Source organism: Tachysurus vachellii, chromosome 23 (genome assembly GCF_030014155.1).
Source record: "Tachysurus vachellii isolate PV-2020 chromosome 23, HZAU_Pvac_v1, whole genome shotgun sequence".
Taxonomy (NCBI): Eukaryota; Metazoa; Chordata; class Actinopteri; order Siluriformes; family Bagridae; genus Tachysurus; species Tachysurus vachellii.
The window spans coordinates 1,215,838-1,228,337 of NC_083482.1; the positions used below are offsets into that span (position 1 = coordinate 1,215,838).

Sequence of the window (12,500 nt, forward strand, 5' to 3'; positions counted from 1 at the left end):
CTGGTTCAGAGCTAGTGCTGGTGCTGGTTCAAAGTTGGTTCCACTGGCGAACCTTATAAGAACCAGTTTGCCTTTCCATCAGTTAGAGAGCATCACAGAGCCGAGTCTGACGTCACTGTATACGTGTCACGTTACACAGCAACTTTAGCGCAGCAGCGACAAACACAAACACATCAACAATGGTGGATGTTGCTTTACTGTTAATGTTCATGGCTTTGTGAACCTACATTAACACCCAAACGCGGCGAATCCAACGTGTACGTGCAGCTCCATGTAATCTGTATAAACGGAGGTTGTTATCGAGAAAGTACATAACGTTATTTTATCATTAACACAGAAAAAAGGTAGCCTTAGCATGTAGCTACTTACTATCATGTGTGCTGATAATGTATCATATCACGGTAAAGTAAAAGTGTATTAAACATTAGTATACTTAAGGTACATTATCAAATGCGCTAACAGTAGCCCCGCCCACAGCCCCGCCCCCAGCCCCTGACACAAGCGGTTCTTAAGTCTAGACCAGCAACGTTTTGGTGCTACTTAAGAACCACTTTTCCTGGTTCAGAGCCGGTGCTTTGGCTGTCAAAAAAGAAAGAACTGGTTCTAAATTAGGCTCCGAACCAGCACTCAAACTTCCTCGGGGGTAAAAGGGGCACTAGAGTGCATTAGGAAAATGTATGATGCTCTTGGCTCTAGGCAGGACCGATTTCTACAAAGCTGCTTTGTGACAAGGTCCATTGTTATAAATAAAATGAACTGATCTTTGTGCACAGGGACATTGTCATGCTAGAACAGGTCCTCGTAGTTCCACTGTAACGCTACAGCACACAGAGCACATACTTCTGGCTGTATTGTGTGAAAATGCAGAATCACTCCATATAAGAATAAAATGATAAAATAGATGCAATGAAATGTGCTTTTGCAGTGATTAAGACCGGGGAAAGCGGCCTGACTGTGTTTCGACTGCTCACCAAGGAAAACCGTTGGAAATGGGTTCAGGCCAACGCCAGGCTCGTGTATAAAAACGGCAGACCTGATTACATCATCGCCACTCAAAGGCCGCTTGGGTGAGTTCTGGTGAAAATACATGTCGAAATAAACCTTTTTCGACTGTTACCACAAGGTGAAGGTTATTTTTCCGAAACGAACCACCTTGTTTTAAGTCATAATCCAGTTCCCATGTTTACCATTGCTGCTTTGTTTATCATGTTCAGGGAGGAAGAAGGAGGTGAGCATCTAAGGAAACGTTCCATGCACCTCCCCTTCACGTTTGCAACTGGTGAAGCTTTATTGTATCAGACCAGCTTCCCCATCCCCGGCTTCTCTGATAACATGGCTGCCAAAGGCAAGAGTGGGAAAGCCAAGAAAACCAAAGTAGACAAAGGGTCAAAGGATGAGCCGGACCCCAGCTCCCTGCTTGGTGCGATGATGAGGCAGGATGAGTCGGTTTACGTATGCCAACCTGCGTCAGAGTCGAAGGTACCGTATCGCAGCAGCCTATTTACCAAACAGGATGAGCAGAGCACTTTTCCTACATCTGTGGAAAGTGACAAGTGGAATTCTGAATCAAAAAGAGTTTCCAAGTCTGAAATGGCGACTGGGTTTGACCCCCTGCTGGTTACTCTTGATTCTCTGTCACTAGAAAATGAGGAAAACTGCTCCAACAGTGAGTTGTTTAATGCGCTGGAAAATCTGGGCTTGAATGCAGAGGATCTGGAGCTTCTGCTCCTAGATGAGAGGATGATCCAGGTGGAAATGGAGCCAGAATATGTACCTTCCCTCAACGATCTCCTTACTAACAATGAGATACTGTCCTATGTCCAGGATTCGCTAGAAAATAGCACAAGCAACGTGAATAGTCTTGTTCCCCTTACTACCCCAGAGCCTGCGGGGTCTATTGAGGGCTCCTCAAATCCATATAACCCATCCTCCATGTCTGAATTCTCTCCTAGCACTGTTTCAAGTCCATATTTACCCTTCCATCACCCCAAACATTCATCCCCCATTTTACTTTTGTCACAGCAGATGCAGCAGCACTTGAGCACTCAGTCCCCGCAACAAAAATGTCACAGCTGGATTCCCGAGACACAGATTAGTGAGGTTACGTTCCCTCACCACAGTTCAGTACTTGTTAATGCAGTAGCTGATGTTCAGAATGGTCACTGGATCCCTGAACAAACTCTGGAGGAAGTCTCACAGGACAGTGTAAAGTTTCCAGGACCAAATAAACATCAGCAGCAGCCTTTGTGCCAAAGCCATATGCAGCCCCATTTTCTCTATAAACACGAACATAAAAATGGTGGTGGCTTTCAAAACGGGATCTTCCCAACTCCCCAGTGGCAAGGACCCAACTACATAGACCAGTCACTGGTAACCACTAGTAGCCATGTGGATTACAATACAGCCACCGTGTCTGAGGTGGAGTTCAGCAGTAGATCACTCGGGGAATTTCAAAGTGGCATGCCAACTTTGTCATCATCGTCGTCATCATCGTCTTATCAGCAGCTTTACACGCAACAAGCACCCACAAATTATTCCCACACCAATCAGAACTCCTCACTGGATCGCTTTCTTCCCTCGTTGGATGTTTATAAAATGTTTGATTCTACACAATCCCATGACTCCACCCACAGAAAGGTAAGGAGTAATGAGGACCTTTTTTCTCCAACATTGTTTTTATCTCAACACATTCATAATGAGTAAAGAACATGCTCAAGCTCATGAGGTTTTACCCTAGTGTCAAGAGTTTGCTAGCGTCCAAAAGTCCAAGGATACTACATCCATGTGGGGGTTGGGGTCTAAAACCACTTTGACTTTCATTAGCCTGTTTTTTTTGTATCAGCAAACAAACTAGCAACATTAGACCTGTCAACCTCGAGGTGGATGAGCTTGACAACTTTTACAAAAATATTCATATATGTGAGGACAGGGCTTAAGGGGCAGGAACTCCAAAGCAGCAGGACACTATGGGACTCCAGCGGGACACGTCGGTCCTCATTAGGCTCAAAACCTTCTCACGTATCTCACTACACATTGTGTGTGTGCTCTCTATTTAAATTGTCTGTGTTATTATTTAGTACACAATATGGAAAAAGCAATAAGCAAAGTAAGCAGACAATGTCCTGGTTTGTTTTGTGTGTGTGTGTGTGTGTGTGTGTGTGTGTGTGTGTGTGTGTGTGTGTGTGTGTGTGTGTATAGGCTTTTTAGGGTCAAAGCTTTCAGTTAGGAGAATAGAGTTGCCCTGCTCAGCCAAGCATGAGCACCACTGACCTACAATTTACTAACAGCATTATCTAACACACACACACACACACACACATACACACACAAACTCACTCTATCTCTCTTCATCTAACACATTGTTGTTGATCCATTCCCTAGACAAAAAAAGTTCTTTTCACACAATAGCTTTCTTCAGCTAAATAATTTTGTGCATTTCTGTGTGTGTGTGTGTGTGTGTGTGTGTGTGTGTGTGTGTGTGTGTGTGTGTGTGTGTGTGTGTGTGTGTGTGTGTGTGTGCGTGCCTTCAGATGGACAACAGCTTCGTCCTGAGCCCCACCATGACCTGCCCACTTCCTAATGACAACAGTGTGAATCCCAAACCCAGTGACAAGCCTCACCCACAACTCCCAGCTCCTCCAGCCAATGGCTTCTACCTTTGATAATGGAGGCCACACGACAGACCAATCAGAACAAGCCCTGGGTAAAAGCCACAGGAAGAAAAGAACAAGTAAAATTTCTGATAATGATAAAACATTTTATTGGAGTCGAACGGTGAGGATGTGGATTAATCAGTAAGCTCTCCGAGGTGTGTGTCGAGTTGTAGATGATTCTGTTTATGACATTCAGTTGAGAATTTTCACACATTATTAAATCCTGCCTGTTTGTTAAAGACGCCAATGCTCTATAAACATGTTGTATAGTTTTTATAAGTTTTATTAACAAGTGTCAGACACAGTGAGAGCTATTCATGGCTATACACTGAAATTCTACTAAAAAAGGCAGTATTACAGGCACAAAACGGTTAATATGCGAGGATTAGCTTAGACTTATACGTGATAGCTTAATCAAGCTAAGCACTTCCGTTTAAGCACTTAATAGGAACGATTGTTATTAAGTTACACCAGATAGCTGTAAAGGGGTGAATTGTGTATATTTGTGACAGAAATACTCCCCAATTCTTATGTAAACTACTAGCTACTATGACATGGTAAGTTGTCGCCATGTAAGACAGTCAATGCGATGGTCAATAGTATCGCTAGCTTCCTTGTGCATGAGATCTACCATCCCTAGTGAATTTCTATGTAAAAGAACTGTTAAAAGTGAAACAGAACATTTAAAGCATTTTTTAAAGTGATGAAGGTTAGCTAAAATTGTTTGTTTGTTTGTTTGTTTGTTTACTGGTAAGATTTTACACATCAGCAGGAAGCATGAGGCCTAGCTGGGTTGCGTTTCTTAAACCCTCTTGTTCCCGGCATCACACCGTCTGAGCCATAATTTTCATGTTTTGTTTAAAAAGGAAAAAAGTGGAATATTTTAAAAAAAAAAAAAAAAACAGGGAAAAGAGAGTGTTTTGTAGTGTTAGGGATTGAGATTAAAAAAATGCTGACAAATGTACTGTAAAGGGGGAAAAAAAAGAAAAAAAAGATCAATTAAACTGGACCTGCTGGAGTATTATTATTATAATTAATATGATGATGATGATGATGACTGAAGTAGGATAGATGAAATAAAGTGAAATATATTTGATTGGAGATGATGTACGTAAAGTTAAATTATTAACGAAACGCTTTAAAACAACATGATTATTACTGAAGCCTGAAATGTTTTATAAGAGAAAGTGTGACGTTTTTAAATCTTTCCTTTAATCGTTTGAAATGAATTATCACCAGAAGAAGATTTTTACATCATGACTAAACATGTCTAGGCTTTAATGATCATCAGCAGTTTATTTTATAGTTTGGTTTCCAGTTAAAGATCCATTTGAGTTAAACTGACTTTTTATTCTTATTGTTGTGAGATGATTTAATGCCACTGTGATCAAGCCAAAAGTCTAAAGGCCAGAAAATTATGGCATCAGAACAATCGACGCTAAAAGAGGGGGGGGGGGGGGATATACCGTATTACCGGATGTTTGTGTTCACACGCGTTCTGTTCCTCGATCCGATGACGTAGAGGAACTTCATCACACAAACGACTCGTAGACATACACCGTTACGCAGACTGGTAGACAACTCAGAGTTTATTCAGGTCTTGTATTGTGTGACGAAGTGTAAATTTGCGTAAGTAGAGGGGAAAAAAAACAAGTTTCTTGTTTTCTGTCATCAGTTTTTAATACTTTTATATGCAAAAAAAAAAAAAAAAGCCGAAGAAAGGTTCACGCTAATGTTCTAGCAATTTAGATACAAAGAACTTCACTCGTCTATGTTAAATACTTGACTTATTTTATTCCAGGAATTTATTTAACACGTGTCGCATATTTATATCACTTACATATGAGCTGAACAGATTAATATCTGGAACAAAATAATCTACATGTATCATAAAATATAAAGTAAAGACAAATATTGGAATAAAAACGATGTGAATTAAATTATGTAATAAACACGACTTTTTTTTGTTACTAGCACAAACCCTAGCACGCTTTTATAAAACTTGTGCTGCTTGCGGACGTTTACGTTCTTAAACTGTTACATCGAGACAGAAGGATTGTGATTGGACATCAGGGAACCAACCATAATGAAGAAAGGACACTAAACCGTAGTAACGTCTAACGATAAAAGGTTTATGAAGAGCATGTTAGCTTTGTAGTTAACATGAATCGTTAGCTTGAACAGTTAGCATGAGCGTTTATCTCAAGTGGCGGTTAGCTGTATTTAGTGTTTAGATCTTTTTGAGTTACTTTTTTGATGAATGTTTTAACAAAACTAATAATCAAATAGTGACTGTATAATGATGAATATTTGTACAAGTGTTTTTCAGTAGCTAGGTAGCAAGCTGCTTAATGCTACGCTAGCATGTTTTTTTGCTATATAAGTTAGAGTAAGTAAAAGATTTTCAGACTAAAATACTGCACAATTTTTCTGTACTGTGACTTTTTTTTAATGAAGTTAAAAGGGTTTTACATGTTGGGGGGAAAATACTACGATCATAATGATAACATGGTGCCATATTAGTGAATTGTTGTGTTCAGTGTTGTACATGTGGATTTATTTTTAATGTAAGAAACAATAAATGAAAATCACACCTGCGTTTTGTTAAATAGGGTTGGGAAGGATGACCGAAACATATGCAGTGTTCTCCGTTTGTCTTGAAGATGTAACCTTCAACCTGGAATTAAAGGATTTGTGCATCACAAGCTCACGTGTCTCCTGGATTTATTAAAACTTCATGAAATCGTCATTTTGAAAGTCACAAATCCAATTTCACTACTGTAACTTTGCATCATAATTGGATCTGTGTGTGTGTGTGTGTGTGTGAGAGAGAGAGAGAGAGAGAGAGAGAGAGAGAGAGAGAGAGATAAACAGGGTGTGCGTGAGAGGAGAGAGTCAGTAAGTGGTTGTCGTCAGGCTGAGGAGACTTACCTACACTCTGAAATACAAGGAGACAGAGAGAGAAAGAGAGGGAGAGAGAGGGAGGAAGGGAAGGAGAGAGAGGGAGGAATGGAGGGGGAGAGAGAGGGTGTTTTTTTCACCTACTTTACTGAATCTTCTGAGTGGCTTCATCGATCGGTTTACTTTTTTAAAACTGTTGTGTTTTCATTGTTCTTGAGCAGTACATGACATCCTGCACTCTCTCTCTCTCTCTCTCTCTCTCTCTCTCTCTCTCTCTTTCTCCTCATCTACCAGTCTGTCAAAACACATTACTTCTGCTGAGACAGGAAGAGGGAGGGAGGGCAAGGTTAGAGAATAGAGAAAGGGATGCAGAGGAGATAGAGAGTGAGTGATGGAGGTGTGAATAATGCACTGAACAGTTGAAGGTCACTAAATCTCGAGTGGTTTTCTAGAATCAGTAATCGCTATGACAACGACTCCTTGGAGGAGGGATGTTATTGGTCGAGCATGACATTACGTTACCTGAGCTCTGTGTGAGCGTGTGTTTGTGTGTGTGTGTGTGTGTGTGTGTGTGTGTGTGTGTGTGTGTGTGTGTGTGTGTGCGCACATGAATCACTTGTTTCCAAACACTTTTTCTAGAAAGCTCAGAGTGTAAACTGAGAGGGACGTCACAACCGATTTCTTCAAAATGTCTCACACACACAGCGAGAGAGATCCTCTTTTGCCAGGCTATTCAATTGGATCCGGAACTCTCTCTCTCTCTCTCTCTCTCTCTCTCTCTCTCTCTCTCTCTCTCTCTCTCTCTCTCTAGTCTTCTATACTGATATGGTCACTACACAATTATGCTAACATTCACTCTCGCTCTCCATCTTTTCAGTAGGACATGGTGCCAGAGACTGTGTGTGTGTGGGTGTGTGTGTGTGTGTGTGAGAGAGAGAGAGAGAGAGAGAGAGAGAGAGAGAGAGAGAGAGAGAGAAAGAGTGTTGGGGGGAGAGAGAGAGAGAGAGAGAGAGAGAGAGAGTAGGTGTGAGAAAAAGGACACTTACTAGAATGGACAGATGTAACACCTCTGTCAAATGAGAGCTTGCTAACAGGAGGGAGAGAGGTGAGAACGAGGGGAGCAGCTCCTTATTTGTGTGTGTGTGTGTGTGTGTGTGTGTGTGTGAGTGTGTGTGTGTGTGAGTGTGTGTGTGTGTGTGTGACTCGAAGCAGTGTTCAGGCATGTCATTTGTGTCATCAGCAATTAATCAGGGATAATAGAGTTATACTAATTGGACAGTAATAAACCACACACACACTCTCACACACACACACACACACACACACACACACACACACACACACACACACACACACACACACACACACACACACACACACACACACACACTCTTTCACACACACACACACACACAAATAAGGAGCTGACATGAAAGAAACGGGGAAAAGAGTTAAATAGACTAAAGAAACATTATGAATTCTTTGTGTTTACATGGTCTCTGAATTCTAACTCAGTAACGCAAACTTCCAGTTTTTTTATTTTCCAAGTGTTTTAAAGTTATTTTGGAAATTCAGTGTCATTAAATAATGTATTAAATCGCCGTAATGTCGTGGGATTTGATGAAAAAACAAACTAAAAAATAATTTCTAAAATAGTCTTAAAAGGTTTGTCTTGGGTTTAAAGCGCTGTCTTTGTCGCCGCCTGCTGGTCAGGTAAATAAATGCACAATGCTGATCAAGAAAGAAAGAAAGAAAGAAAGAAAGAAAGAAAAGCATATATATTTATTTACTAAAAATGTTACTAAACCCCTGATATATGTGTATATACTGTATATAATATTATGTCTCTATTCTTTTATATATTTGCATTTCTTTCTCTTTGCTGCTTTAACAGAGAAATTCCCCCATACGAATAAAGGTATATCTTTATCCTATCTTATCCTAATGACATTAATTACACATGTAATATGATTAATTACATATATTTGCAGACATTATAATTCAAGACAAGTCAAGACACTTTTATTGTCATTACAGCCATATAAACCTGTTACAGTACACAGTGACATGAGACAACGTTTCTCCAGGATCAGGGTGTTACATAGAACAAAGACAGAGCTATAAGGACTTAGTAAGTGTCCTAGATACATAAAGTGTATCTGTGTGACCTGGTGCACACAGTGTGAGACAAGACAAACAAGACAGATTCTGTATGTTCAACAATATTGTGTGCAGTAATACTAGAATGAACACAGTGTTATAGCAGCAGGTCCCTGAGATAATGTAAAGAATTGTGCAAAACAGCAAACAACTGAAATGTGACACAGCATGTGCAAAGAGAAAAAACGGTGTGTAAAACAGGTTGATGGATGTCTATTGGAAGTGTGTGTATTTAGTGTAGGTCTGTGCAGTCCATACTGTTGATCTGCGTGTGGAATTCATAACCAGAATAAAAGCACTGACAGCTTTCCCAAAGATAAGATATTTTATAGGTATTTTACAGGTGCATCACGTGCTCAGGCTCGATGTGGCTCGCGCTCAGGTGTCCCGGAGATGAGGCGGGTTCACGAGCGTTTCGTGTCCAATCATCCAAGCTCCGCCCACTCAGGAGGTGTGTGTGTGTGTGTGTGTGTGTGTGTGTGTGTGTGTGTGTGTGTGTGTGTAGGAATTGCTCGGGTCCAGGCTCAGATCCGACGGCAGTAAAGCGCGCGAGGTGTCCGCGGTGTCCGTGAGCATCCCGGTGAGAGCGCGAGGTAAGCAACATAAACTCCCTGATAAGAAGAGTGCAGGAGAAAGATCAGTGTTATTTAGTTAGGAAGCTTTGAGTGTATGACTGACAGTGAGCTTCACTCTTAACTCTACACTTCTACATTATTTATCAGAGTCACATTGCATTCAGGACTGATTGATATGATTATAAACACTGTAAAGCAGGATGATAATAAGGAATAATGAACTTTTAAAACAGACATTTTGACAGTTGATGTATTTGATGTTTGGGGTTCTTCAGACTTGCTGAAATTGAACCTTTTAAACAGTTTAACAGTTGACAGCAGACCGCACGACCAGGCAAAAGGAGTTAGGCGGTAAACAAAAAAGAAAAAAGGAGCGGTCTGAGAACAGAGCCCTGAGGGACGCCTCGGTTTAACGCAGCATGAAAGCATTTTGTGGACATCTTTGGTGTCTTCATTTTGCAGTGGAGCTGCAAGTTTGTTGAAGCAGTAATAAAACAGTAATAAAAGCATCTAGCCTCCTGTTTAACATGGAGCTCTGAATGTGCCACGGATGTGTTGACACACTGTTACTGTAAATATGGAAAAAGGACAAAGTAACAGTGAGAAGAAACAAAACCTCCAATGGAAATGGCGATGTTTGGTGTCACTCCACACTAGCAGATGATTAGAGCAGTGGGCGGGACCTAAAATATCTGAAGATGGGGTTTGTACATTAGAAGTGATAAAGATTATATGAGATGAACAAATGGTGTTAATGATGTGCTCTAAGGTAAGTGTGTGCTGAGGCTGAACTTTTACTTTAAATCATTTTAAAAAATATTTTATAAAACAAAATAAAATAATGTGAGACAGCAGTGATTTGTGTTGAGACCCTGAGCTCCAGATTATCCTAATCTCTCTCTCTCTCTCTCTCTCTCTCTCTCTCTCTCTCTCTCTCTCTCTCTCTATGTCAGATGGTCAGAGGTCACAGCTTTTTCAGGGATGTAGAAGAGGATGATTAGATCTGTTCTGTGTAATATTACTCACTGCACTTCATTAACGAAGAATAAAGTGAAGAGGGGGATTAGGACAGAGTGTGTGTGTGTGTGGAATATGTGTGTTTTTGTATGTGTGCGTTTGTGTGCATGTTTGTGTGTGTTTGTTTGTGTGTGTGTGTTCATGCCTTTGTGTATGTGTTCTTGTGTTTGTGTGTGTCTGTGTGTATGTTTGTGTGTGTGTTTGTGTGTCTGCGTGTGTTTGTGTGTGTATGTTTGTGTGTGTGTTCATGTGTTTGTGTATGTGTGCTAATGTGTTTATGTGTGTGTGTGTCTGTGTGTATGTTTGTGTATGTGTGTGTGTTTGTGTGTGTCTGTGTGTATGTGTGTTTGTGTGTGTGTATGTGTTTGTGTGTGTGTCTGTGGTGTATGTTTGTGTGTGTGTGTGTGTTTGTGTGTGTATGTCTGTGTGTATGTTTGTGTGTTTGTGTGTGTGTGTGTTTGTGTGTGTGTTTGTGTGTGTCTGTGGTGTATGTTTGTGTGTGCGTGTGTTTGTGTGTATGTCTGTGTATGTTTGTGTATGTTTGTGTGTGTGTGTTTGTGTGCGTTTGTGTGTGTCTGTGTGTATGTTTGTTTGTGTGTGTATGTGTTTGTGTGTGTCTGTGTGTGTGTTTGTGTGTGTGTCTGTGTGTGTGTGTGTTTGTGTGTCTGTGTGTGTTTGTGTGTGTGTGTGTGTGTATGTGTTTGTGTGTATGTGTTTGTGTGTCTGTGTGTGTGTATGTGTGTGTGTGTGTCTGTCTGTGTGTGTGTGTGTGTGTGCTCAGTTGGTGCTCAGCTGGTGATTAATTCTCGGAGCACCGAGAAACAGAATAAAACTCTTTGATGTGGTGAAGATCTCTGTTTATTAGATGTTTATTAATGTACTGGTTATAGAAGGAGTCTCCAGTGTCAGAGTTATCTGTTTATTATACAGCATGTTTATACGTACACACAAAGTATATACCATATTTTAAAGGAATAGAAATCTCTGTCTCTCTCAGTCCATCTTTTCTCATCTCCATCTTTCCTGTCCCTCTGTCTCTCTTTCTTTTTTGTCTCTCATCACTCCAGGCGCTTCCTAAAATATTAATGGACTCGAGCTCTGGCTTTTTTTTCTGTCCGACCAACAGCTGCCCCATGAACAATACCATCGCTCCTCACCTATCTCCCTTACACACACACACACACACACACACACACACACACGCACACTCACACTCACACCTCACTGTACTGTTCTATGTCTTTTAACTTCCAAATGCTGCTCATTGTACAGAACCTTTTTTTAATGAATTTAATCTGAGATCATTCCACTCTGAGGGGAAGAATGGAAATTACAGGGAGCTAGAGTTGTAAATAAAAATATATTAATTCAGACAGTAACTACAGTGTGCGTGTGTGTCAACAGGATGTCTGTGTTGCCGTTGTTGCTGTCATTTGCTTTGACGTCACAGTCTGTGTCCTCTAACAGCACCTTTACCTGCCCCACACACTGCAAATGTCACCTGGAGCTCAAGTTCGCCTCCTGCGGTGGGGCCAATCTCACCGATCTTCCCTCCGTCATCCCTCCTTTCACGGAGCACCTCAATCTGTCGTTCAATCACTTGTTGTTTATCAGGAACCAGGCTTTTCAGGACGTCCGACGTCTACACACGCTGCTTCTGAATGACAACAGGATCAGTAACCTGACCGACGGTGCATTTGAGCCTCTCGAGTTCCTTGTGAGACTCGATCTGAGCCGTAATCGCATTTCCATGCTCTCTAAAGGCTTCTCATTGGGTTTGATGTCTCTGCGTGAGCTCTCTTTGGTGCAGAACCAGCTCTCGAGCATAAACGAACACTGCTTCTCACACCTGGACTCCATACGGAAGCTTGACCTTCGCCACAACTCCATCAGCCGCATCCACGTCAGTGCGTTCAGCTCTCTCAGCACTTTACGACGTGTGTTCTTGGATCACAATAAGATCAGCGATCTTAAAAACCGGGTTTTTTCTATGACAAGGAACCTGGAGGAGCTCGGGCTTAGCGGAAACAACATTCGTCACCTTAAAGTCGGCATCCTTTCTCCGCTAACTAGCCTAGCCTTACTAAATCTAACCTTTAATAATCTAACAAACGTGGACTTTAAGGCGTTCCTCAGCCTGGATGCACGCAGCACACATATTCACCTCAGTGGGAACCCTTGGACCTGTGATTGC

At 41.3% G+C, this 12,500-nt stretch overlaps 2 protein-coding genes across 2 annotated transcripts in view; both read left to right on the forward strand.

Annotated features, from left to right (window-relative positions):
- The window catches only part of ahr1b (aryl hydrocarbon receptor 1b), a 15,555-nt gene extending 11,040 nt beyond the window's left edge, over positions 1–4,515 (forward strand). The window contains exons 10-12 of the mRNA XM_060859546.1: positions 926–1,067; positions 1,215–2,637; positions 3,531–4,515. Of these exons, the coding sequence (XP_060715529.1) occupies positions 926–1,067; positions 1,215–2,637; positions 3,531–3,662 (1,697 nt within the window). The 3' untranslated portion in view covers positions 3,663–4,515. The remainder of the gene's footprint in view (positions 1–925; positions 1,068–1,214; positions 2,638–3,530) is intronic.
- Positions 4,516–9,189: 4,674 nt separating this feature from the next.
- The window catches only part of LOC132838894 (phospholipase A2 inhibitor beta), a 4,281-nt gene continuing 970 nt past the window's right edge, over positions 9,190–12,500 (forward strand). Inside the window, exons 1-2 of the mRNA XM_060859547.1 lie at positions 9,190–9,307; positions 11,711–12,500. The exon at positions 11,711–12,500 is cut by the window's right edge and continues 970 nt beyond it. Of these exons, the coding sequence (XP_060715530.1) occupies positions 11,712–12,500 (789 nt within the window). The 5' untranslated portion in view covers positions 9,190–9,307; position 11,711. The remainder of the gene's footprint in view (positions 9,308–11,710) is intronic.